The sequence below is a fragment of the Larus michahellis genome, chromosome 3 (genome assembly GCF_964199755.1).
Source record: "Larus michahellis chromosome 3, bLarMic1.1, whole genome shotgun sequence".
NCBI classification, from domain to species: domain Eukaryota; kingdom Metazoa; phylum Chordata; class Aves; order Charadriiformes; family Laridae; genus Larus; species Larus michahellis.
Genome location: NC_133898.1, coordinates 78,841,322 through 78,869,009, shown reverse-complemented (window position 1 = coordinate 78,869,009; position 27,688 = coordinate 78,841,322). Strand labels below are relative to the sequence as shown.

At 41.5% G+C, this 27,688-nt stretch overlaps 1 protein-coding gene across 5 annotated transcripts in view; it reads right to left on the bottom strand.

The window, feature by feature from the left end:
- The window catches only part of HS3ST5 (heparan sulfate-glucosamine 3-sulfotransferase 5), a 197,975-nt gene that overhangs the window by 4,293 nt on the left and 165,994 nt on the right, over positions 1 to 27,688 (bottom strand). For 4 of the 5 annotated variants that reach the window (XM_074580914.1, XM_074580915.1, XM_074580916.1 and 1 more), the window contains one exon: positions 3,917 to 4,055. In XM_074580914.1, the coding sequence (XP_074437015.1) occupies positions 3,917 to 4,023 (107 nt within the window). In that variant the 5' untranslated portion in view covers positions 4,024 to 4,055. Of the gene's footprint in view, positions 1 to 3,916; positions 4,056 to 11,390; positions 11,496 to 27,688 lie in introns of all 5 variants that reach the window. The other variant, XM_074580918.1, reaches the window with a different exon arrangement.

The following is a 27,688-nucleotide window of genomic DNA, read 5'->3' as shown; positions in this document are numbered from 1 at the left end:
GGGCGCACTCTATCCCCTCATCCAGGTCATTGATGAATATGTTGAAGAGGACTGGACCCAGTACTGACCCCTGGGGAACACCACTCGTCACTGGTCTCCAACTAGACTCTGTGCCCCTAATCACAACCCTCTGAGCTCTATCTTTCAACCAGTTTTCTATCCACCCCACTGTCCATTCATCTAACCCACACTTCCTAAGCTTCCCTATGAGGATGCTGTGGGAGACCGTGTCAAACGCCTTGCTTAAGTCAAGGTAGACCACATCTACCGCCCTCCCCTCATCTATCCATCTAGTCATGCCATCGTAGAAGGCTATCAGATTAGTCAGACATGATTTGCCCTTGGTGAATCCATGCTGAGTACTTCTGATAGCTTTCCTTTCCTCCACGTGCCTTGAGATGACACCCAGAACGAGCTGTTCCATCATCTTTCCAGGGATGGAGGTGAGGCTGACCGGCCTGTAGTTCCCTGGCTCCTCCTTCTTGCCTTTCTTGAAGACTGGAGTGACATTGGCTTTCCTCCAGTCCCCAGGCACCTCGCCTGTTCTCCAGGACTTTTCAAAGATGATGGAGAGCGGCCCAGCAATGACTTCTGCCAGCTCCCTCAGCACTCTCGGGTGCATCCCATCAGGGCCCATGGACTTGTGAATATCTAGATGATCTAATTGGTCCCTCACTCGCTCCTCCTCAACCCAAGGGAAGTCTTCTTCTTTCCCTGTTACTTTAGTCAATGCTTGGGACTCCTGAGGGCTGGGCCGAGCAGAAAAGACCGAAGCAAAGAAGGCATTCAGTAACTCTGCCTTCTCCACATCCTCCGTCACCATGACTCCTGCCTCATTCAGCAGTGGGCCTACAACTTCTCTGGTCTTCCTTTTGCTTCCAATATACTTGTAGAAGCTCTTTTTGTTGTGCTTATACTGCGTAAGAGCCTGACTCGGTCGCAGAGACTGAAGCATTGCAACACTGATGCAAACCTGCCAATAAAAAACCCCAACAAAACAAGCGGAAAGCAGTGTCTTGACTCGACAGCGGTATGACTTGGTCAGCCTGTGGTGTGCCTGGTAAGACAGTCTCTCTGCAGCAGCGAGGCGGCAGTTAAAAGCATAAGAAACAGAAGCCGCAATTGCTATCTCTCTTCTTCTCTTCCCTCTCCTTCTGTGTATTTGTTATTTGTTTTCAAGCAAAAAGGATGCCACAACAGCAGTTCCAGACCCATCGCGACTAATTTTATCTCTTTTGCTCAAAAAGACAGTTAGCACTGCCTTCAGTGTAACACAACAGCTTGTCAAACAGGGTGGTTTCCTTTAAAAGTAAATAAATACTCAAGATATCCTCAAGCCTAAGGGAGAAGATTGGGTGTTGGTAAAAGTCCTTCCTCAACACTTCATTTCAGTTTTTTTACTCTGTCCCCTTTCTTCTCCTCTCTCTAAACAATAAAAAATATCCTTTAAAAGGTCTTGGCAGTGGTGGCGTTAAGCAGGCCGTCGGATCTTGGTGGTTGAATCCCCAGATGTAACTATTTACTGTTATATCACAACATGTTAATATTTTTGATTTGCTGAGTCATGTTGTCCATTAAAATAGCAGTCCTTTGTAAAGAAAGAGTATATGGCATTTATTATATCACTGAAGTTGCTCTCCCAAAACAGGCAATTTCTCAAACTGCTACAGTAAAACTCCACAAATACTCTTCTTGTGAAAACCACCATAGAGCGTTTTGTCTCAGGGAACTATATTTTTGACTAATTTCAAATCAGCTAAAGTATGTCTGGGCAATCCTAAGGACAAATAGCAGTGCTCTCTCTCCTGATCCAGAATACTTGCGAATTGGCTTCTAAGGTAGGTGTCAAGGTGGCAAAACATTATGGGCATTTATCGCATCGTTACATCAATGATTTTTCTTATCATCACTTAAGTATCCTCCCACTGAACCTGGTTCCAGCAGGAGAGTTTCAGAGCATTGAAATCAGGGGCAGAGGCTCCCCATGCTGCCAACGAGACACTCAGGCAACTCCAGATCCTCTCAAAATCTCCAGGCACAGAATCTGTTCGAGCTTCCACATGCGAAGCAGGTCCATGCGCTCAGGATCTGAAGGATGTTGGCCTCCCCTGGAAGGAAGTGCTCAGCTCATCTGACTTTATGACTCAATGAATCAGATAAACTAGCGGTGATTTCCCTTCGGGCCTAAGAAAACTCAAAACATTCCCGTTGAAGAGCCTAATCTGATGCTATTAAATGTGGGCCGTCCCCAGCTCTCCTATTCAAATTGGATCAGCATAAATTAAGCATAAATGAATCTGGATTTCTTCCTGAACAATTAGTTATTCCAAGTCTATTGAAGCCACTCAGTGTCCTTTTACTGACAAATTCAACAAGTTTGGATTGTGCTGTACTGCTAAGGCAGAATTCATCTGTCTCATGCTTTCTAGTGCTTCTTTCTCTCTCTTTTTCATAACAATTCCAAATAAAGGGCTGCTTTTTAACATTGTGATATTTTTCACACTGGGTAACACAAGAGAATGAAACTGAATTTTACTGCCACTGGCAACGTTATATATGAAACTGGTGGAATTCACTGCCGCAGGAGGTCAGTGAGTCAAATACTGTGGCCAGGTTATTTTATAGCCATCAGTAAATTCTGTAGATGTGCAAGCATAGATAATAGCATAAGGTTAATTAGATTTCATGCCTCTGAGCATAAAATATACTGTTGCAGAGACCAGTAAGGAATTTTGCCTCCATTTACAGAATCACCATAGTCTTAGTGAAGTTTTCATCTGAAGCATCAGAGATGCTTTGACCACCATGGGAAAGAAGATATAAATTCTGGGGCTTAATTTGCAACGCACTTGGTCCTAATTGAGTACATGATCCCCCTCTTCTTCTGGAGTGGATTTAGGTGAAGAAGGCACCACGTGACCTCAGATGGAGCTCAACATTACCTAGCAATGGACACTAGGTATCTCTGTTTTCAATTGACTTTCCATGCACTGCGTATTCACACAGCATTGTGTCACAGTTTTGAACTCAACTAATATTTTCTGTCATTTAAAAGAGCACTGGCAAGTGTCTACCAGCTTCTGGAAATCTCAAAGTCTTGCTTCACTCATTCTTTCGAAACAGCTTTTTTTCTTAACCCTCTCTTTGTGTAGCCCCTACTAGGGCAATCCTAGGCCGTTTTGAAGATGACAGAAACAGCAGTGTCAGTGCAGGTAGCGCTAGTGTTGCACTGTCAAAAATCAGTCAAAACTCAGCCTGGTCAAAAGTGCCAAATACTCTGATTTCCTCTGCTGGATTTGCTACTGTTCTTCGGGAAATCACTTGCAGAGAAAACCCACTTATTTAGCACATTCAACTCCAGAAAATACTGGCTAATTAACATAGTTAAAATTCTCAAACCCTGAAGCAGTCTTTCAAGTGAAATGGTATTCAAAACTTGACGAGCTACTCTGCAGGCTCATACTTAATTTTAACTATCACTGTAGCACATTAATTGCTTGCTCATAAATTTAGAAAGACGATATATAAATACATCATAACTGTTTTGCTGAAACTAGAGGTCACCACACAGATGCACACAGACAAAAATGAGCTACTGTAATGACATTTTTACTGGGCGCTGGTTTATTTCTTCTCTGAAAACAAGTGCCAATGTGCTTAGAATACAAATGGACAGGCAGAAAGACTTTGACGGGGATGACCCGCGACTCTGTTTCCCTACTCTCTTCTCCAAAGGGGAGAAAAGGACAATGAAAACCAGTACTAGAATAAACAGTCTTTTTGTCTTCCTATACATGATTAGACACTAAAAAAAAAAGGGAAAAAAAAAACCAAGAAAGAAATCAGACCCTTTAAGCAAAACCCGAGACAATGTGAGCCCATTTTTAATGAAGAGAGCAGTTACTTAATGACTTACCTATCCAAGCTCCCAACTCTGGCAACTAGATATAGGAGACTTCCAATAGCAAGGCTGCCTAGTACAAAGAGCTTCTGTCTCAGCAACGCCTGCTGTTTGAATAGCATGGCCCTCCATCAATCTTCAGGACTTCTTCAGTCTGCAGAGACAAGAGCACATAAAACACTCATCAGAAAGCTATGTGCAAGGTAATGTTTAATTGGTTGTTGCAAGTAATCAAGCCACACTTGCAAAATCTTTTCAAACTGCAAAATAAGTAGTTAAAACTTTTTTGTTTGCTACTGTTTTTCTGTCCCACATGGTAACACCAGGCAATGTATTCGGGCCAGGGTGATAATCCTGGAAGTCAATAGTTCAGTTTCATCCACCATTTACTAGAGCTGTTTGATAGCCATACTGTGGGTCTTGACTGTGTAGAGGCTTGTATTGTAATAGGATCTCTTGTTAGGTAAATATGTTTGGACTTTAAGCCCTTCAAAAGCAGCCTGGGCTAGATTTCAACAGAGATTAAATGTTTTGCTGCCAAGTGAGGCGTCAGTAACCAGGCGTTAGGCTTGCAGATCCTCTGCACACAGTGTATGGGGGCACATTTACTGTCTCTCTCCTATTATTAGAGTGTAATCTGGAGAGAAATCTAAACCACTGTACTTCCTGATCTGTGACAGCTAGCTCCTAATGACAGACCTGAGAAACATAGCTGGGATGGGCACAATGACCATTTTTCGACACGAGCTCATCCTGTCACCTCTCCCTGGGTAGGCATTAGCTTGGGCTCTACAGAAAAACCCTTAACCACCTCATCTGCTTGACACCAGCCTTGGCTGTCGTCTCAAGACCTTATGGGACACAAACTGGAGTCCTTGAACTGAGCATGCCCATATCCCCAGATTTCAGCAACATCGAAGCATAGACTTAAATTTCCTTCCCTGATGTGCACCAGGCACCATCTAAAGCCCACAAATGAGCTTTGCTTCAAATACTTTAAGTAAAGAGGCAAGCTCGAGTCAAACAATGTGACCTCGTGCCAAGAAGATTGAACCAGAATTACCAGGAGGTCCCTAGGTATGGTAGAAGGAAGTGCTGAGTAAAACTATTTGTCTTTAGCCTGACTCTTTCCTGGACATTAGGTTTCTGTTCAAGACTGCAGACCTAATGCCTTCTTACAAGAACTGAGGAGAAAGCTCAGTCCCTCCTTTCAGAGCACAGCCAAAGATGACATAGTTTTTCACTCTGTACCAATCCTAGGCTTTCTTATATATACGCAGGAGACTAAAGTTCAAATCCTCTCACTGGCTCAGGGGATGTAAAGACGTATTGTCTACCTAGCAAATGAATGCTTTAATCACCAAATTGATCCTCCTGATGTAAAAACCCACAAATATAAACTGGACTCAGCTGAACTACTCATCCATATTCTCACTCCCTCGACCAGGGATTGCTTAATGTATTTGGGAATAGTTTCAACCCAAACTGCTTTTTTTCCGATTTCAACTGGACTTACTTAGAACAATTTTTGATGTCAAGTTTCTTATGTTTTACTACCAGTAAAGCTCCTTTTGCAGCTCACTTTGTTCTTTTCCAGCTCTAGAACTTGCATCAAGCAAGACTATGATAGATTATTTTAAGCATATAACTATATACAGAAACAGAATGGGTAATAGCAGTGCAAAGTTTGACTGGACACTGTTAAATAGAGCCTGCAAATATTTCTTTGTCCTGCACCTACTGTTAAATTTTTGGCCCAGAAAGCTCTCACGAGACTCCAGGATACAGTTTGGGGGCTACTGCAAGCCAGGGACCATTCCCAAAAGACAGTATGCATGCAGCCTGCCGGCCTTAGCGCTGGCTGAGTTTCATGGTGTGGATGCAGGTCACTCCATACTGGTTGTCTTCAAGAGTGGTAGAATAGTCATCCCCAAGCACATTTATTTTATTGCTGTGTAGAAAGCCTGTGTAAGACCAGCCCATCATCTCTTGATAAGGGCCATGCAACATTGAATCTCTGATCTCTGTGTTAGACTGAGTCTCTAACACACTTCTGGTGTCCTAATAATAATAGTAACTCTATACAGCCAGGTCGTAGTTCAGGATAACCTCTCATACAGGATAACCTATCGTAAAGAATATATTGCTTTTTACATAGATAAAAGTAACTCTAAAATAAGAATTCTTTGATAAGTTCCTTATTGCAACAAGAATCTTACAAAACACAGAGTAAAAGGAGTTTGCAATGTAAATACAGAGACAGAAGAAGCATTATCATCCTTTAAAAAATAAATGAGGAGCAAGGGTACAGAGAGATTAAGTGATTTGCTCAAGGTCACAGAGAAAACCTGCAGCACCAATAGGATTCAGTGTAAAATGTCTGAATTCTTGTCTAGTGCCTTAACTACATGATAAACTTTTGCCTTTTTTGTAGTGTACTTTTTCTTAACATTGAAAAATAAACATAAAAATGACATATAAGTGAGGAATTCTAGACATTCAGCAAGGCAGAACACCCACAGCTGAAGCTTAAATTATTAAGAAAAATGCACAGATACTGTATGTCTATGTTGTATATGCTACTGCAAATTACTCTTTTAAATAAGTTATTTAATTAAAAAACAGAAAAGAGAAGGACATGATGATGATGATAGCAAATGTTCATATGTTTCCAGCTTTAAATCCGTCAGTGCTGCTCTTTCTAAATAAAAGTATCGCTTCAGCATTACAACATTTCGTCCTGAACGTCGTCTCTCAGAAGACATACATATATAGCCCTCTGTACATGAAATTGAAGTTCTGTCTGCGTGTTATCCCTTATACAGGCCCTTGCAACCCAGTTAAGTCCTACCTGCAGGCCTCACTAAGGCTATGGAGGTCATCAGGCCATAATGACATCAAATTAAAGACAAGCTGTTTACCAAAATAGATTCCACAAGGTCTCATGACTGCAATATTCATATTTGCAATAAGATTCAATGCGAAAAAACCAAACAAACCTGATCAACCAACCAACCAACCAACCAAAAAAACCCCAAACCAGTTCCCTTTGCTCTGTGTCTTTATGTACCCGAGTACAGAAAACTTTTCCACAGAATGACAAGTCCTAAACACCCACTAGAAATGCAAACATAACTTTATTTATTTGCTTGTTTCATTTTTGCTATCACTTTAGGCATCTAGTTTAAAATCCATGGAAGGAGTTTTATTCCAGAGAGGCTGTGACCTTATAATACTATTCTCAGATGTTAGGTTTTTTCATGAAAATAAACGTAGAGAAATAATATCTCAGCTTAAGTAATGGCTTGCAATGGATGTACTGAGGTCGCTCTATGTGACAGAAGAGAGGACTGAAGAAACACTTCTATTTAAGCCACGGAGTTAATACAACCAGAATGTGATTAAAGTGAAGGTCCCTAAGGCAGAAATGTTGCTGGAGACTAACATGGCAACACCTAAATGAAATGGAAAGAAGAAATGAAAAGGAAGAAATGAAAATTCTCGGACACGTTATAAGCTGCACAAAGTTTTCTATAAGGAACGCATACTTTTAAACTTGACAAGAAGCCGGAAGGCAAGATAAAATGTAATCCAAAGTGACAAGATTTTAGCACTTATTTGAGGCAAATAAGGGTGTTTTTTTAAAAAAATGTTGCTCTCTGTTAGGGACGACAGCTGAACTGGCACACAAACTACTGACCGGTAGAGGGAAGCTTGTGAAAGCTGCAGGCAGAACTAAAACGGTCGCTGGATGCTGAATGTGGAACCTCCTACTAAAAGAGATGACAGTATACTGTTGTACATCTCCAGCAGGCTTACGTCAGAAGTATCTATCTTTAACAATCTAGTTAAATACACATATGAAGAAAATCCTTTCCTGGATATCGATGCATAAAGAACAACACAAACAATTCACAATGTGGAATGCGTAATTTCCAGAAATGAAAGCGTGTGCAACATGGCGTAGAGAAAAAAGTGTAATGTGCGTTGTGACTTCAGATGCACAACTGATCTAACTCATTAGATTGACATGGTAAAGTTAAATAAAGAAGCTTCATTTAGCACTAGGAAGTAGCTTTATCAGTTTATAGGTGTGAATGCTTCAACCAACCCCATTTCCCATATTCCCATCCCTGTTGGTGAGAGGACTGGGGTTATTGAGCGAATTGCCAAGAGAAGACAGTATAACATAACATAACATATAATGATATACAAATTAAAAACATATATAACATAACATATAATGATGATACAAATTAAAAACCAGATGGACTGTTCCTGACAAGATGAAGTGATCATAGATAAAGGAAGATATTGCATGTGGTGGCCAAATAATGTGAATTTTTGGTAAACTCTTGTAAAAGTTAGCTTTAGTTTCAAGTTAGGTCAAAGTAAAATAAGTAGAATAAAACAGAAAAAAAACATACCAATAATAACAGTATTACTGATAAAAGTGTGAATTTGATAACACTGCAAATGGTGCAGAAGCACTGAAAACAGAAGCTGTTGCTATGATCACCTATTCCAACTAAACAGACAATGAGATAAGAAGGTTGCCAGGAACTTGTTTGAAAATGAGCAGAGGGAAATTTTTGGACACATGGAACAGAGATGAGAAGATGCTACTGGTAAATTAATAGCATGTGGTTGATTATGGCGAGAAGCGTAAGAAAGGAAGGCAACATATAATCCTTTGGTAAACAGACTGAAGAGACCCAGTCTTGATGGAGTGCTGTGATTAATCAAAGTGAAGTACAAACCACAGGCAAATGTGCACAAAGGAGGCTGGAAAAAATAAAAAAAATAGGAGGTGGTTTTTTTAGTTGGATTTATCAATTGGTTGGCATAGATTTTTTTGATTTTGCACACCAGCAGGGGTCAGCTGTTGACCAACAAATATTTTTCTTCACACTGTGAAAAGATCTTTGAGTTTATGTGGGATTTAAATACAATGACTGAGAAAACAAGTCAGGGAACTGATCACTTGGCATGTTTCCATTTCTCTTGATTTTCCATTATGTTTCTTGAACATTAACTACAGCTTCTTGCATTTGTCACTGTGAGCAAAATTCATACAAATCACGCACTAGATTTTTTTCTAGGGTGGAAAACCACACGGCGTTTGGGAAAGGAAGGTATTTATCTCTCAAATTGTGTGCATCAGCTCATCAGCTCATGATCTTCTTTGTGGTCTGTCTGGAATAGCTGGTCGGGCTCCTGCTCTTTCTTTAGCCTCCTCCAGGTCCTCCCCTTCCCCTTGTGCTATCTCACCACCGATGAAGGTCTAGGCTAGTGGCAAGGAAAAGATACAATCCCACTGTACTTTTTCCCCAGTACCATTCGCTTCAGTGCTTTAATTACAACAGCGCTACTGCACCATGTGGGCTGTATTAAAGAGCTAGAATAATCATGATAAAGCAGAACATGATTCTTCATTAGGAAGAGGATTTTTCATTCCTAATAGTGCTGAATAGCATAAGAGCGGACAAAACTCTTCCCCTTTTAGACACAGTGAAATGAAATGGATAATGGGAACTGAAAGCTTTGAAAATATCATTTTTCTGAAGGAACTGCAAAGTGCTGAGCCCACAGAAATGGAATTTGGATTTAATTTTTTCGTTTAATTTTCCATAATGGTTCATATTTTCAATATAAAAAAAGAATTTTAATTCAAATATGTAATTACAGTGTTTCAATTTTTTTCTTGCTAGCTTAAGAACGAAATGAGATGAAATAAGATTAATGCACACTTGCTCAGTTCAGGATGTGAAGGAAGAAAAGAAGGAAATACTTTCACAACATGGAACAAGTTCACAGATTCAGGTAAATGTCTCTGTGTACAAAACATGTCCTTTCCTCCTCGTGACTCATATTGACTGAAAGAGTGGAGAATAAAATGTCAGCAAAGCTGACAGAAAAGAGTAAATGATGCAGATAAATTCCAGCATAAAGATTCCCTATAATTTTATGCCACAACCGTGAGAATAACTTAAAAATACCTTTTTTTGTCTGCTATTGTAGAGTTTTGACCTTTAGGACTGCCTTTAAGCTGCCCTTGAAGACAGTCATTTGTGTAAAGAAGTGGTAAGAAGCTTTCTTCAGAAAGGCTGCTTTACTCTGGGAGACAGTCCATAAAATCAGCATCTGTATGTGGATACTAGATAAGAAAATACATGTTCCTTTCACAAAAGTTAGCACACTGTCAGTGCTGAAAGAACATTTGTGATTCATAATCTCAAACCCACCAGGGGTGGGTTGGGTGGTACACCCAAATATCTGGGTTCTCTCAAGCCTATAGAGAGTGGTAATGGCTATTTATTTAGTCCACTGCCCACAGGACATTTGAGTCCAGACGTCCTCAAGACTCATCTATCCATAGTTTTACTATCTCTAGATATCACTGTGCCAAGTGACAACAGTACAGAAGGCCATAACCAGCTCTTTATCACATTCCTTTCTCAGCCTGACCCTGGGAGGTTTTTTTGCATTTTACTGAAAGACATTGAGCAAGATGGTGTTGGGAAGAGAGAAACAACTCCAAAGCTCGCTGTTGCCTTTGCTGTGCCCTGTGCCAAACAGATCTGCTGCCAGATTGTCAGAGTAGTTAGGAATCTCAGACGCTTTGATGCCCTTGAGGTCTCAGACACATCTGCTTAGGAAAACTGCCTTATTGCATCTGAGCCGGCGAGGCAGGCGGCCGCGTTCTGCTGAATGATGACGAGGTTGCCATGATCCACAATTAGCTACAATGCTCCAGGAACACTTCCAAGCGCATAGATCTTAATAGGACTTCATTAGTCCAAAATACAGATGCCTGTCTCCTTGCCAGCATCCCGAGTAAATTACCCTGCACTGCTCTTCATAGAGCACGAGATTAATCTGATAGGGTTGGCCTTTTTCTTTGAATTAATGGTGTTTCCCCAGCTACTTCCCTCCTTTTCTTCTGAAATGATCACCTTACTTGTCTGCTCCATTTCTCAGGAACAGTGGAGGTGACGACGACACTAAGACAGAAAACCTGTGGACCTGCAATTCTGAGTGCAGAAAGTTTATAATAGCTACTAATTTCACAGTCTTCAAAAGAGAACACCAGCCTCCTTTCTTCCAGCTGGCATTACAACAGCTGCAACCAAAAATCGCAATCAAAAAGGAAAAAGGAGGTTGAGGAGCAAAATGCAGTGAAATGGAAGAGGTGAGGAATGACTGCAAACATGAAAAAAGAAATCGTAAAAGGAGGCCAATATCAGTGTCACAGTAGGAGTAAGCAGTTTGTTTTTCAGTTCTGGGAAAGACTTAAAGAAGAAGATAATGAATCCCCAGAGAGAAAGGTAAACAGGTAGATATCTAGAGCTTTTTTCTTCTGTCCGTCGTTCAGGCTACATAATTTAGAGTCATGAACAGTTTACTGCATTGAGTGGGATATGAAGAAGGCAGAGAGGTATTACTTAATACGTTTCAGCATTAAATAAAATCGCATCTTTTCACATACTTGAAGTTTAAAAAGTTCTCTTCTACTACTTCAAGTCATGCTTGCAGACTATTGCTCCTTTTTTTTCCCCTGGAAAAAGTTGTGCTTTCGCAAATAATTTCATACCTGAAACAAGACAAATGAAAGACTGGTTGAAAGTTCTTTAATTAACTAAAACCTGACAGACAATTTAAGTTAATTCCCTTCTTAGCTATTATGGTGGCAAAATCTAGATACCCTTCTGCAGGCCATACAGCTCTGTTTTCTCTGACTTTCCTTTAAAAAAGCAGCAAAACTGACTTAAATGCAAAACATTATTAGGACTGAAAAGCATTCATGGTAAAACTAACAGCAAAAACTTAACCAAGCTGCAAATATATTTTGCTGGTACACTGCATTTACAGTAAAAAATGCTTGAGTAGATTTTCCTCATGGCTCTTAACTCCCCAGTGAGAAAAAATTCCAACGTAGGAGGTAAGACACCCATCCAGCTCTCTGCGCATATATGGGCATGTTATAAAAAAATAACTTGTGTGAGTCTGAACATTTTTTTGCAGCCTAATCTTAGTCTTTGCTCCTGAGGCCAGATACGCTGCCTTAGCTACGCGGCTGCCAGCTCCCATGCTACGTGTGCTGCAGTAATACCTACCGCCTGCACAGCTGTGTCTTGCTGTGGCTGCTAAACTGGAGTACACAGCAGTGATAAAGGTAATTTTCCCTACTATTGATGCAAATGACCAGGTGCAGTGAGATGATATTGCAAAATACTGCAAGATGACTAAATACGATAACGTCTTCTTGTGATCCTGTGCTCCTTCAGCTTCTGTGACTCTGTGACCTGTTTCTTATGCAGCTTCAGCTTCTTCTGAGTGTCTTGTAGAGCAGGCAGTTTGCTCTTTCCCACCTGCATATCTTTAGGTAGATCACTTGCTCATCTCTTTTCTCTTGTACAAACTCATATTCTGGACTTCCCCATTACTGATGAATAGACATCACACTGTCTAATATGGAGCACCTACATTCATTCTGGATTGGTAGCATCTCTTGTCTTTTCCTCAGTACTTTAATCTGAGGCATATTCAGCTCAGACCTCTGTCCAAAACCTCATACGCAGGCTAAATTTCATAGCCCCTTTCTGCAGAAATGTCCTACGCATATAGTCTATTACATAGCTATATATCTAAAATTTTCCCATGGTTTCCCTTCACCATTTTATCTTAACTACTGCAGTGGTCTTTCCTCAGGCCTTGACCTTTGTAACTGTGCTCCGTTCACATCCATTCTGAACAGCGCTGCAAAGAGCAATCTTCTAGCCCATTTCTCTGACCACACCACATCTGTCTAGACACCCTTTTATTGTCTTCCGACTTTTTCTATCATGCCTTTCTGTATATTTCCATGTCTGAGGGAACAAGGAGAAGGGGAGTTCAAAACCTTGACCCCAAAGACCACTCAGTTATTTTTCAGAATGCAAAGTCCAGGTGCTTCCCATGTAAGTCCTGACCACAACACTTCTCTAAGTAGTGCTATCTATTTTAAGGTGGAAATCTAAGTGAAAATATCAATGCCAGTTTAAGCAGGGACTTGTTACTATGCCTCTATGAGAGAGAGATCTATTAACAGTTTTGTCTGAAAATAAGAGTGCTGTGATGTTCTCCTGCGCATGTGTTTTAAAGGCCAATAACACACTGTTATACTGGCCCGAGTGACAGTTCACAGCCCCAATCTGGGTGGAAAAAACAGGGGAAACAAGGAGAGACAGCTCACATCTGCAGCAGCCAGGTGTCACAGAGCTGCACGGTGCCGGAGACTTCCCCATAAATGAGCTCTCTGCTCGCTAAGCAGTGCTGCTTCCCTTGCACAGCCCATTCATCTTCTTCCCATTGGGCAATGTGAGCTGTAGAAGTAACAGCTGTCTTGAGGCTGCATTCCATCACTTACATGTAGATGCCCTGGCCAATACGCCTGCCTCATGGTTTTAACTTAAAAAAAAAACCAAACCACATAAAAAGTCAACAAAAACCTCTTTGCACATGCTTTACTGGTGGGTCTCTGAGGCAAGAAAGATGCCTTCAGAGAGAGGTATGTGCTTCTGATCCTCACTGGCAGTCACACCTGAAAAATTCCAGAAGGGATGTTCCTCTGCTGGCATGAGGTGCCTTCTCTCTCTGTCTTTTTAGAGCAACTTTTTAGAGAATACTTTTCAGTGTACTATTCACGGTCCTTATACTGATTTCACGCTAATGCAGGTTGATTAACTTGGTGGACTTTAACTTGAGCTCCATGGAGTGGAGAGGATCTAATCCTTTCTCTATGCGTGCTTATGACTTAGTATCACTTTCCTAGAGATGTATTTATTTATTCATTTTAACTTTGTCTTTTTTTCCTGACCCATCACAATGACAGTCACCACACGGACTGTCCATATTTTTGTGTATAGACACATTTTGTCTGCATGGTAAAATATGCTAGAAATGATGCCGCTAGACGAGGCTATTACTTGTCTGCCACTTAGTTAGTGGTGGATCAGTGAAAGAAGAGAGAGAAGCATTGGTCTAGCTAGATGTGAAGCTCATGTAATTTATCCAGGAACTTGGAGTAGCCTCTGGCCTATGCAGTTCACATTTGTAATAGCCATTAGTCAAGGTATCTGTCTGGTTTGGCTTTGCTCCTGACTCTCATCTACAGAACCTACATCCTAATACCTTTTGGGACCATGGTCTGGCTGCAGCCTCAACACTGTCTGTTTTGTACAAGTATAGAAAACTGTAAAATAATCTGCACAGTTCAAAATAGATTGGTTGGGTGAGAATTAATCCCAGAATGTGTCGATGTTTTCTTTAATTGGCTTTGAAATATGCAAAAACACCTCCCCATGTTCTAAAGGACCTAATATTTAAAGCTGCTGCCATATAAGTATACAATAAAGTTAAATTACTTCTGTTTGTCTATGAAAATTTAGGTCCTAAAGAGTCCTGCTTACAAATTGTGTAGCAGAGTGAGTGACACTTTATAAATGCCTCAATAGATGGAAGAGTTGATCTAATAATGAAATAAAGAATACCCACAAATAATTTATTTGTCATTTGGTGGGGGAAAAGAAGACTGAATAATTTATTTGGTCAATATTATTCAATCATCAATAGAACTGGTGGAATAATTTATAAATTTACTTATGAATAATTTATTCATCACTTGATGGTAGGAGGGAATTAATGAAGTAAACAATATTCGAGCAACACTCAACAGGCTCTCACGGACAGGCAGGGAGGAACTGAGGGAATGGATGCCTTTCGTCAGCCTCATGACAGCCTGTGCATGAGCACAGTGGACAGCCAAAGGGCAGCCGCCCTGCAGCCGCTTCCGTACCTTGCTAATAGTAGTCACCTTCTTTCCCATCTACCCACCCAGGATGACAGCTCTGCAAAGGTGCCCTGAGAGCTCTGAGTGATCTCATTGTGTCTCTGATGACACAATGTGTGGAGATTCCTCCTCCGGTGTTTTCCACCGGCTTCTGCTGTGATCGCTCAAGCCGGGCGCCGCTCGCTCTGACATGTGGCAGGAGAGGCTGCAGGTGCCATCGCAGCCTTTCAGCAGCTTGAAACCTGTCACGCAGCTGAGAAGCGTGCTGTGCTCTGCTTGTGTAGCCCAGGTTGGAAGCAGAGGGTTTCCCTCAGAAAGCCACTCTCCCCTGTTTCTAATAACAAAAATTAAAACTCCAAGGCATCTTAGTGAAAAAAATAAAAAAATCTTAATAGCTTAAAATATTTCATGTTGCCTCCTTAAAGGGCAAATCATCAAGCTACTCAGATCCACACTAGATGACAAAAGTCTGGTTGTGCAACTGAATTGTGCCATGCCTGAAATCAAGCAACAAGTTGCTGATGTGCAAGGAGTTAAAAATAACCCTATTGCCCACCATGACTTTTCAAAATGTGAGTTCATAGGCTTGTTACTGCAACCATCAAAATCATTTCAAGGCATATCTTATCTGAAAGCAATTTTTAGATTTGTTTAATTTATTAATATCTTTCCAATGTGGCAGTGTGAGGGGGAAGTTTCTTGCTAAGTAATGCATTCAGAAATACCCCACTGCCGTCGGATAGCATCCATTGGTTTGTCTGAGTTTGCATTACTGCCATTGAATGAATCCACAACAAATCCAGTCTGAATGTTAACCAAGAGCTGCAACAGAATACTGTTAATAAAAATCATCCCTAAAATGGCTTTTGTTGTGTTATAATCTCCCATTGTAATAGCTGTCATAAAAATACAAATATAAAGTAGGCATGAGGATGTGAGCAGAAGGGGTTTTTTTTCTGTTTGCGATGTGCTAAATTTAATGGTGGCTATATGTGCAGTTTGGGATGAAAACAGATGCCCTTTATGAATAGACTAAGTGGAGGAATCAGCTGGCTTATGTTCTCCTCTCAACTGCTACCAGGATTTTTCCACTCTCTGTTCCTTTGTTAACTATAAACTGTAAGCACTGAAAATCAAAAAATGAGGGAAAGTTTATGAATTATACACGGTCACAGAGTTTATTAGCGGTCTGTGCTCGTCCTCTTGGGAGTCACTGGAAGAAGAGCTTTGAGCAATTCCCAAATTTTCAAATGGGTTCTCCATTTCTTTATCTCATTCAGCTTTTGATATGGTGCATAAATTATTTATTAGGGCTACCATTATTTCGTTAGCTTGCGTTGTCCTCTGGCACCATGTCTGCAGAATGATATTCATTTTGCATTTGCAATTACGAAACTTAAAAGAAATCAGTTAATTCTTCCTTTATTCAGCTCCCTCGTTTTGCAGAATGATGTGTGAAGGACTGAGATGTGAACAGAATTTCATTTTGACCTTGAACCCTAATTACTCTTTTCATCCTCCCATTTCACCAGAAAATGTAACTCAAGTTTATGTAAGAAATATTTCTATTTTCCTTTCTCTCTTTTTTTTTTTTTTTTTTAAGGTGGGAAGATGGGATAGGAAATAAATTTTTCCACATCATAAATTCACCATTAAAGCTTAGTGAATTATGTGCTATGCTGGTTAAGTTCAGAGAAGGATCATCTTTTATATGCTTTACGTCTGTCTCCTTGAAGTTAATTTTTGAGGCAGTTCATCTCATAGCTTCCCAATTGCAATAGCACCTCAATGGAACAGCTTGACTACTTCACCTTACAGAGTGTAAAGAGACACTAGTCTTTTTCCATACCACAACGTACAATATGTTCTTAAACAAATGTTTATTATGATTGACTTCCTCCTGTTTTACTCCCATAATGTTCTTACATCCCTTCCTGACATCCCTCACCCTGGTCTGCTGCTGCAATTACCGGGTAGCTGGCTACCAGGCAGATTTCCATTTAAAAATATATCTAGGTAGCTTTACACCTAAAACAATGTGCTAATGGGCTGGAGCCAGATCATAGCTTAGCCTGGAGGAAAACTTTATCCTCACTGTTTGGTACAAGAGCAGACTCAATTACACCAGTCCAAAATAATTTCCCCTTGTGTCCATGTGGCGCATCTGTTTCCTGCCCCTTCCCAGGGTTCCTCGGCTGAAGCCCTCTTGCAAAAGAGAAGGAAGAAGGAGAAGCTCTAGTGGGAGAGGGTTTGTGGCCATTTCTGTCCAGCTGTGGTTCACCTTATGCAAAGAAGACCCTGTGATATCTGCTTAAATATCGACGTCTGTGAGGCGATAACCATACTGAACAGACAGCAGTGAGAGATTGTCGTTTAAGACTCGTTTAGATGTGGTGTTGGGGGATATGGTGTAGGGGAGAACTTTGTAGAGTGGGGTTGATGGTTGGACTCGATGATCCCAAGGGTCTTTTCCAACTTAAATGATTCTATGATTCTACGATTCTATGATTGTGACGGAGCTGCCTCTGCTGCAGAGCAGTGGTACGTCCCCACCTGAGGCCCCTGTCAGGACAGAGGATGGATGGCAGCACCATGCTCCTTCCCCTGTGTTGACAACCACTCAAGCGAACGATGTGCCTCCTGGCATCTCTGCAATAGGCCCCATTTTCTGCAAATGCAAGATCACAGCCCAGAATAAGGAAACAATATGACAGTATTACCTACAATTATTTTTCTAGTACCAGCTATGGATTAATTCACTGATTTCCTTCAAGTAGCACTCTGTCCTATCTGCAGGGTTACTTTAATCCTTCGGTCTTTGAAGATGCTTCTCTTATGACGCCATGAACAATCTTGCTGCTAACTAACCACCTTATTTTTCTCTAGAAATATTTGGGGTTTTGTGGGCATTGATATACTAAAGTTCTGCATCACTTCCTTCAGCAGTTCTCATTCTTGAGAATGGCAGGCGCTTTTACTCTTCTGAGAGCGTTATATGCATTGTGTTTGATTAAATGTAATGCATTTAGCAGTTCTGTGGGACCGATCACAAATAAGAATCCAAGTAGGTGGGATGATGTCAGTGGTCACATTGTTATTATCACCAGAATCAGACTTCTGGAGAGTGGGGCATGAGAAAAGGCACCTCTTACCTCCAAGTTGATGGTCCTCATGCTGCCTATTTAATAGTTTACTAACAGACTATGTGGTTGTAGAAATGTCTTTATGTTGTACCAGGTGAGCTAAGGAAGTTGTTAACTTCTGTTTTGTAAAACACAGATAGTAGGTACAAAGGTACCATGTAACTGAAGTTTCATATATGCAGAGAACTTTGATTTCCATTGCAATATATGCTTCTGCCCTTCCCCTTTCTACTAGTAGGTGTATTTTTTTTTTGTCTCTGAAAGATGGTGGTTCAGCGCCCTTGCCAGCTAAAGCTACCCACACAAAAAATGCCACGCTACCCTCAGCAATAGTAGGTTTTTCAAACTACCATTTCAGAGGAACCATTCCTGTGGTTCTGCTGGGACTCCAGGAGCAAAGTTTCTATGGAAGTACCTGTATCCCAGGCAAACAGCGTTTCCCCGCTGTGAGGCGACTGCTCCCAGCTGCTCTCTGCTTCTCACCAGTTGCCTGTTGGTAGGAAGCCTCTCCCAGGGAGAAGCTGTCGGGCTTCTGCCCACAATTCCAGGCCACCAGGGGCAAGACATGTAGCTGTTCCCCCCACCCTACTGCCAAGTTCAGCCTAGTAAGACCCAGAGAGAGGCATTTCTCTGCACCTGGACAACTTGAGATCCCTAGGGGCTCTCTGTACTATTTATATATACAGGTCGTGGATCTCTGCGTGGATCCTTAGGCTACTACTACATAACAACTGGCACTAAGCATCATTCTTCTTAGCTGCCCCCCAGAGGTGCCAATCCACATCGCAATCCACAGTGCCCAGCTTCAGGCTTTTTTTCACACTGCTGTGTGAAGAACGGGGCTGATTAAAAAGAAACCAACGCTCCACGTACATTCACACTCCTTGTCCTAAAACGAGCCGTAGAACTGTGAACGTGTTTGTACCCTTTGATGCACCAGGCAAAAAAAAGGAAGAAAAATAAATAAATCTCTTTTATCTTCTAGAATACTAACAGCTTCTTTCCATCTATGAAAATAACAAATACTTGCTTTGAAATTAAGTCTGTCATCTGAATATTAATGGAAAGCACTTCTGCAGACTAGTATTTAGTCTGCAGTGTAAAGCTAAAAAAAAGAAAATTAAACCATCCACTCAATCGTTTTCTGTCAGCGAGAGACTGCTCTGCGCTGCTCTGTGCTGTGCATCCCGCTCCTTCCCAGGCTACCGAAGGGGCCAGCCCCCGTACATGAAGCTTCCCTTGTTATTGCAGCCTCTTTTGAAGATATAAGCACTACACAACAAGAACAGCTGCTAGGCTTATCCCTTGAACAAACAGAAGGCAATGCAATTGAGTTTGCTTTTGTCCAAGGATGGTCTGGCCTAATGCTTTAGATAAAAACGTGGATCAGATTGTTTGACACCGGTTTAATACCTGGAATTCTACAGGCGGCTCTTAGCCGCTGCCCTACTGCATTCCTATACATTTCCCTGCAGTGCCCCAGCACCTATCCTAGATGGCTGCAATGCTGTGAGGATGCCGCAGCCCCTCCTGCCTGTCTCTGGCTCTCAGATTGCAGCTTGGAAAAGATAAACTCCTTCCACTGACAACTTCTTCTGTTCAGGGTTACCATTTTTTCCACCAAAGCCTTCCCTTGCCAGCTAACAGAAGTAATGGAGCTGAGACCTCTGCTGCGACCGGGAGTGCTTTGAGCTGTACGGACCATCTGCCTTATAGGAAGGCAGATCTGTTTGAAATTCCCATAGAAGAACAATACAATTATTATTGCTAATTAATAGTAGACAAGGACACAAACCCATTCGAAATCAAATTAAGTTCCAATCAAAAAAGTCAAGTGTGATTTCTCATTGATTGCATTTTAAAATCAATCAGTCAGGTTGTGTATGTTTTTTTTCGCAGGATCCAACAGCTTACTGATACTTGTCTTTCTAGTGAGACTGAGATTGAAGCAGAACTGTGGAGTTTTTCCTTTAATGGAATTGATTTTTTTAAAGGAAGATCTATTTTAATTAGAATTGTACAGCGAGATTTGTCAAGCTCACGGTCCTCTGGAAGTTTATTATGAGGCTGTGTGGAAAGAAAGATGCTCTATGTGTTTACTCGCTCCCAAAGGGCCACATGAAGTTAAAATGAACCTCTGTGCCTGCTGGCACATACAGACCCCATGAGCCTCCTAAATTCCTGCTCAGCAAAGGCTGCTTCACACTGAGAAAAGGAAATATCATCGCCTTTCTTCAGAATGGCAGATTAAGTTTTCCCTGGTTCCCCCTTTCTGAGCATCAGACTCCAACATCACATATATGGATGCTAAAGAGCCCAGATGGCTGGTTCAGCTTTAAATTAATAACGTCAGTCAGATGGGGCATGATACAGTTGTTAAGTTTGTTCACCCCCACCACTTCTGTGTGTTACACTAATAGTTTAATTTAGTGCTTCTGGCTCTCCTCTGGAGCAAGTTTCAGGAAACTGTTGTTGAATATCAGGTACGTGCATTTGGCCATGAACATTCAGAATTAGAAGGAGGGACAGTCCGCACTGTACCTCATCTCAGACTGTGACACTTAAACTCTTGGGAAGTTGTAATAGTATAATTAGTAATATTGGAGTTAAGTCTTTTGATGCTACAGGAGAGCTATTGCAACAGTCTGCCAAAATAGCACATGACTCTATTTCAAAGAGATGTTAGTAAAGAAAAAACACAATATGGAGCAAACAGTCCATGTTATGCAGGATGAATAGGAAGAAATCCCAAATAATAATGATCATGGATCAGTGGAAATCAATACAATAGTACATGCAGAAAATCTGTAGCTCTGGGAGTGAATCCTTGGAAAAACAATGCATCGTTAAACAAGTCATTCATTAGTAAGGAACGACCATCAAAATCACAGAATCACAGAACCACAGAATGGTAGGGGTTGGAAGGGACCTTCGGAGATCATCTAGTGCAACTCTCTTTCTAAAGCAGGTTCACCTAGAGCAGATTGGACAGGATCACGTCCAGGTGGGTTTTTAATATCTCCAGAGATGGAGACTCCACAACCTCTCTGGGCAGCCTGTGCCAGTGCTCTGATGCCCTCAAAGTAAAGAAGTTTTCCCTTGTGTTCAGATGGAATTTTCTGTGTTCTAGTTTGTGCGTGTTGCCCCTTGTCCTGTTGCTGGGCACCACTGAAAAGTCTGGCCCCATCCTCTTGACACCCACCCTTTAGATACTCATAAGCATTGATGAGATCCCCTCTCAGTCTTCTCTTCTCCAGGCTAAACAGACCCAGGTCTCTTAGCCTTTACTCATAAGAGAGATGCTCCATTCCCTTGATCGTCTTTGTAGCCCTCCACTGGACTCTCTCCAGTAGCTCCTTGTCCTTCTTGAACCGGGGAGCCCAGAACTGGACACAGTACTCCAGTTGTGGCCTCACCAGGGCAGAGTGGAGGGGGAGGATGACCTCCCTCGATGTGCTGGCCACGCTCTTTTTAATGCACCCCAGGAGACCATTGGCCTTCTTGGTCACAAGGGCACATTGCTGGGGCATGGTCGACTTCTTGTCCATCAGGACTTCCAGGTCCCTCTCTGCAGAGCTGCTTTCCAGCAGGGCAACCCCTAACCTGTACTGGTGCATGGGGTTATTCTCCCCTAGGCGCAGCACCCTACACTTGCCCTTGTTGAACTTCATCATGTTCCTCTCCGCTCAACTCTCTAGCCTGTCCATTCGCTGAATGGACAGAAGGCACAGCCTTCTGGTGTATCAGCCACTCTTCCCAGTTTTTTATCATCAGCAAACTTACTGAAGGTACACTCTGTCCCCTCATCCAGGCCATTGATGAATATATTGAACAAGACCAAACACAGTACTGGCTCCACTAGTTACAGGCCTCCAACTACACTCTGCACTCTTGATCACAACCCTCTGAGCTCTGCCATTCAGCCACTTCTCAATCCACCTCACTGTTCACTCATCTAACCCACAATTCTTAAGCTTACCTGTGAGGATATTATAGGAGACAGTGTCAAAAGCCTTGCTAAAGTTGAAGTAGATAACATCCACTGCTCTCCCCTCATCTGCCCAGCCAGTTATGTCATCATAGAAGGCTATCAGATTGGTCAAGCATGATTTCCCCTTGGTGACTCCATGTTAATCACTCCTGATAACCTTCTTTTACTCCACATGCTTAGAGATGATATCCAGGGTGAGCTGTTCCATCACCTTTCCAGAGATGGAGATGAGGCTGATTGGCCTGTAGTTTCCCAGGTCCTCCTTCTTGCCCTTTTTGAAGAGTGGCATGACATTGACTTTTCTCCAGTCCTCAGGCACCTGTCCTGTTCTCCAGGACCTTTCAAAGATGATGGAGAGTAGCTTTGCAATAACATCTGCCAGCTCCCTCAGCACTCCTAGGTGCATCCCATCCATGCCCACAGATTTGTGGGTGTCAAGTTTTCCTAAATGATCTCTAACCTGATCCTCCTCAACCAAGGGAAAGTTTTCATTTATCCAGATTTTTTCTCTTACCTCTGGGATTTCCTGGGAGGATTTGTCTGGGATTCCCAAGGGCTGGCCTTAGCAGTAAAGACTGAAGCAAAGAAGGCATTCAGTAACTCCGCCTTCTCTGTATCCTCTGTCACCAGGGCACCCACCTCATTCAGCAGCAGGCTCACATTTTCCCCACATAATGGGGTTTCAGTGTCAGAGTATAAAAACTTTGGATAAAGACACTCTATATTCTTCACGGTAAAAAGTAAGTCTATATTTCATTGAGACTGAACAATCCACTTTATGTCTCGGGCAGAACCATCATCAAACTCTTTGGCACTTACCTAATGGAAAGAATGACTTAAACTGGTACCTACAATAATAAAGAGGTCTTCCCATCACCTGGGGCCCCGGACAGTTGTTCCTGTTTACAATATATATTATTATTTCTCCCATCATTTCATCACATTCACAAAGGACAGTTAAAGTTGATGTGGAATTAATATATATCTATTCCTTGCTATTTCCTTCTAAATATGAGGAAAGACAGAAACTGTTTTTGGTGTGTGCTGTGTTCTGGAGTTCCTGAACAGATGACATCTCTCTGCTGTGAGTTGGGACAGTACAGTACAGGGGGTTCTGTAACTTCAGCACAGATCTGAGACCCCCGCTCCAGAGCATGCTTTTCCTCTCTGAAAAAGATACCTATCAGTCAATAATTGCTCATCTCAATCCTTGCTTTTAGGAGAGGTGGAAAACTTATTATATTCTTCTTGCCCTGTCCATGTTTTCTTTAACCAAATTATATTTGCCACTGAAAAAGACCTATTGATTAATTTAATAGATCTTTTGTTCTTTCTGCAGATTAATGTCTCACTTTTTATCTTACTTCCTTGTGCAATCTTCACATCAGTCTATTTAAGCATTCTGAAAGCTTTATAGCATTTTTTAAACTCTTCATTCTTTTGTCCCTTATGTATCAGCCTGGGCAGGGGTGAAATCACACAAGTACTCAGCAACTACCAGCACAAACAGGTCCCTTCCCCCCTAGGGTGGTGTCTGGTGCAAAGATGACAAGCGCCAAAAGGATTTGTCACTCAGAAAGCTGACATCAGGATCACTGGGCTAAAAGCTGACTCCAGTTCCCAACAGGGCAGGGTAGGTATATATATAATTTTTCTCTGTCTTTAGCAGAAAAAATTCTGACACCACTTCTTGATTCTCATCTCTCCTCTGTCTAGAGCCTTGGGAAATCGGTCTGGGTGTGAAGTTGCAATAAATCCTGAGGACTCCAACAGAGGCAACAAGAAGACAACTACTATACCAGTGTGATAATGTGGTGGGTAAAGTGACGGGGTAGGAGAAGCAAGGCATAATGCTTAATGATACAAGTTCTTCTCGGTCAGTGCCCTAAATGTCAAAAGTCTCACCAGACAGTTTAATAGAGACAGCAATCTGGCTTCAGAGCCACACGGTGGAAAGTCACATTCCCCCAGATATTAGTCTTAAATCACGATCTCACAATGTGTGCTGTTGACACTGTACTGTATATCTAGGCTTTTTTACAAATTTCCCATCTGCATACAGCAATTTTCTTGTTGATGTTTAGACATGATTGACATAATTCAACAATCTGGCTTATTAGTTTGCTATGTAACTATGTAAAATGCTGACAATGATTATCCCAGTTGACTGAGGACATGCTTCCTGTGACACAGTAAAACAAATGTAGCAGAGGAGGCTTTTTCCAAATGATTGCTCCAACCCCCTAATGAGAATGTTAACTTATTTCATCAGGGCTGCACTACACCAAGCGTCTTAATGAATCCTCAAGTCACACAGCTCCGTTTCTTGAGCCTGGGGTACAGTAGCTAGAATTGTATGCCTACGGAGTTTTCTCCCATCTTTATCTGCATGCTGCATTATAATGAACCCATTTATTATACTGCCTGCAACAAGACATTTCTTTGAAAAAGATAGTATTTCCGAGATTTGGTTTCAAAATCTACCAAACTCCTCAGAGGAGCGCTTCTTCCTATAAATCAGTGCCTCCTAATGGAAAGAACCTGATGAAAGTATGAGTAATGGTAGGGAAAAAAATAAGAATAAATCAACCTGCTCATTAACCTGCTTGCACAGTAAATTCTCTGTGCTCTGAAGGCCAGGATTTAAGACAGTTCCTCTAAATCAAAGGATTCTCATGAACCCTATTCTCCAGTTCCCTTCTATAAGTTATGTTTGGGTAGTCAATGACCGTTTGTAGGGGATGTTTTTCAGGTGTTCGCAAACATCGGCACTGATTTATTTGGAGAAAATAACACATGGTGTTCCCAGGGGAAAAAATCATTACCTTAGTTTTGATGCATCTAATTACAATAAGTCTCTATCATACTCACCATCTACCCTAATTACCCAGGGAATTGGCAGTGTTTAACAATGAAGGAAAGAGGGCTCCAGTGTCCAATTAAGGTTTTCTTTGAGGATTAATAAATCATGTCTCATCAGCCCCACTGACCCAGAGGTGTTAATCTTCACCTTATCACTCTAATCTTAAAGCAAAATTCTGCAGATCAAGAGCAGCAGAATGGTTGAGTTAATCGTTCCATTAGGCTGATGAAGTCTTTATACCCATGTCCAATAATACACTATTCCCTCAGTGTCTTTACATACTCTGCTACAGAGCAGAAAACAAACAGTGAAAAGACTGCCACAGCTATTCAGCGCAGCTGACCGCTAGCTTGGACTTGCTCCATACTCAGCTGTTTGGATACAACTGTGCTGCATTCACATACTGGAGCAAGGCACTGAGAAGACTATAAACAGTCAAGAGAGGTTTTAGCACATCTAAATGCAGTTGCAAAAGGAAATAAATCATGTAGTCAATAATGAAAAGAAGACTTAGCCGTTATCTGCCCTGTAAACAATATCCTTGGTTAGAAGGCATAAACAATACTGTTTTATTTAAGGGCAAGGATCCACATATTTCACTGGGAAGAGTTTTTCTCATTGACAAGCCTACAGTAATCATGGAGAGCATGGCAAATTGAGTTAAAAATATGCTCCTAACCACTACAATAAATTAGAAATCACATTTTAACTGTGTTCCCAGCCTATTTGTATTTGCTTTCTTTTTGTTTTTTTTTTTTCCCCCTAAGTAATCTGGCAGGTTAAATTATTGTGGCACGAACGTTCACTAGAAGTACTGAGCTCATGTTAAAAATCCATTTCATAACCATTGCTTTTCAAACAGTTCTTCCGCCTGATCTGAGTTAAGCGGGATAGGAAGTGGGAATTGACACCTTTCAGAGCATGGGTCACATACTCGTGTGTCACTGAACAAAGGGAGAGAGAGATATGGGATCAAATCCAGAATAATTCCATGGGGTGGGCAGAGGGAAAAGGGAGGAGAGCTGGATTTCTAAAAGGCTTTTGAATGTATAATCTTTATTTATATTCACACTCTATTTCCTTGCCCATGTCTGCCTCCTTCTCTTCTAAACAAAACACAAACCTCCATTTTCCCTCTCCCCACTCTGTCTCACCCCCAGAGCAATGGGTCTCGGACAGACTCTTCCCCCTTCCAGAGACTAAGGACTCTGCATTGGATTCAAGAGGACAGAGCATGTGTTTGAAGTAAGGCAAGTGTTAAAAGAAGCTTAAAGAGTTGGGTTAAAGGAGAGAAAAATGAGTAACATTTTTTCCCCCTTCTCTTTTCTCCAAAATGTGAGTCACATATTATGTTATTTTCTGAAACGCAGGCACAGCCTCTTCTTTTACACTCTGAATTCACTCCTGAATGCAACACCTGAACACGCAAAGAAAACATTAAACAACACAATTGTTTATGTAGTTTTTCATAAAGATTTCTCGGAGAAAGTGGAGGTCTTGGACAGCTGCTATTTCATCCATATTATTATTTCCTTTTTTTGCATCTTGAAGATATCTCAAATAGATTCCATTTAAAATAAAAACAGATAAGCTATTATCATGCTACCCTCTGTGTCCTGTGCTGAGAAATGGGACATATTATGATACTGACTACAAAGCATTTCATCTGTAAAAAAGACAAGTGGCTTACACATAGAAGTGTGCATCTTATAAAGGACCCAGATCAGATCATTTAAATGATTAATTTAACCAATACAGTTTTGAGATAAATTGATTTGCCTCTTTTCCCCTACTTATCATCCTCTCTCTCCTTCAACAATTTAGCACTCAACCAAATACTACCAGGCATACAACATTCCCAAGGTCATTCTACTGTCCTCCTTCAAGTACCCCATTAAAACCCTCTTCTAATATAAGACTATGAACAAAATAAAATTAATCCTCCCTTTCCCTCCAGCCTAAGAGGATTCAAACTCACATATCTCACCTCCCAGGAGAATTGCAACCTCTCCATCTATGGACCAGTGTCTTTATGTATGCACATGCATACGCGAATACCCAGAGACAGAGAGATGGACAGAGCACTCTGTACTGCTCCACAGAAAGCTGTTTTATTTTACATTAAATAATTAAGGAATCCTTGGGCCAGAGAGCAGGACGGAGGATGACCATAGGGCAGCAATCAGGGCACTCAGCTGGGAAAAAGACCCGTTTTCTGCTGTTTGCTTTAAAGACTACTTGCTATTTAAACCAGTGACTGCTCCAAAGGAAAGACGTAACTGAGTCGTCTCTGCCCTGCCTGATGAAGCATGTGAGCCCACACCTTCCAGGTGACTTGTTAGGTGCAGCAGGAGGACTTCCAGGAAAAGAGGTTCTTCCCTGGTTTGCTGCAGCTTGTGTCTGCATTGGGGCAGCTTCTGGTACTGAGTGTCTGCAAGGTCATCTTCTGGCCATATCACTGCCTCACCGGGCACCCCTAAAAGTCAAACGGTGTCTCAGAAAGCTCAGGACTCAGCTACAACTGTGTTGCTTTTACGCTGTATTCGTGTTGGACTGGCTTCTCTTCCCGTGGGGTGGAGGACATGCTAGAACCGTGTCAGTACCTCTTTTTTGGCAGGCTTAAAAAGTGATGGCACCCCAGGTAAGAGTCTTAGCACAAACCAAAGATCCCAAGTCCCTAAAGATGAATTCTCAAACAAGGCAATTCTCCACCCATTTGTCTAGCTGTGCCAGATGACAGAAGTAACCTTAGAACATGTCTAAGGCGGGTGTTAAGAGTTACAGGATTAAATATTGCCAAGAGCTAGGTCAACTCATCTGGGTTATCAAGATTCAAGTCCTTGCTCCAGAACAAATAATTAATCACAAGTCTATTCACACTAGATGAATGAATGAATGGATGAAAGAAATATCAAGGAAAAATGTGAAATATCATTGTGTCTGCTTCATCAAATACAGA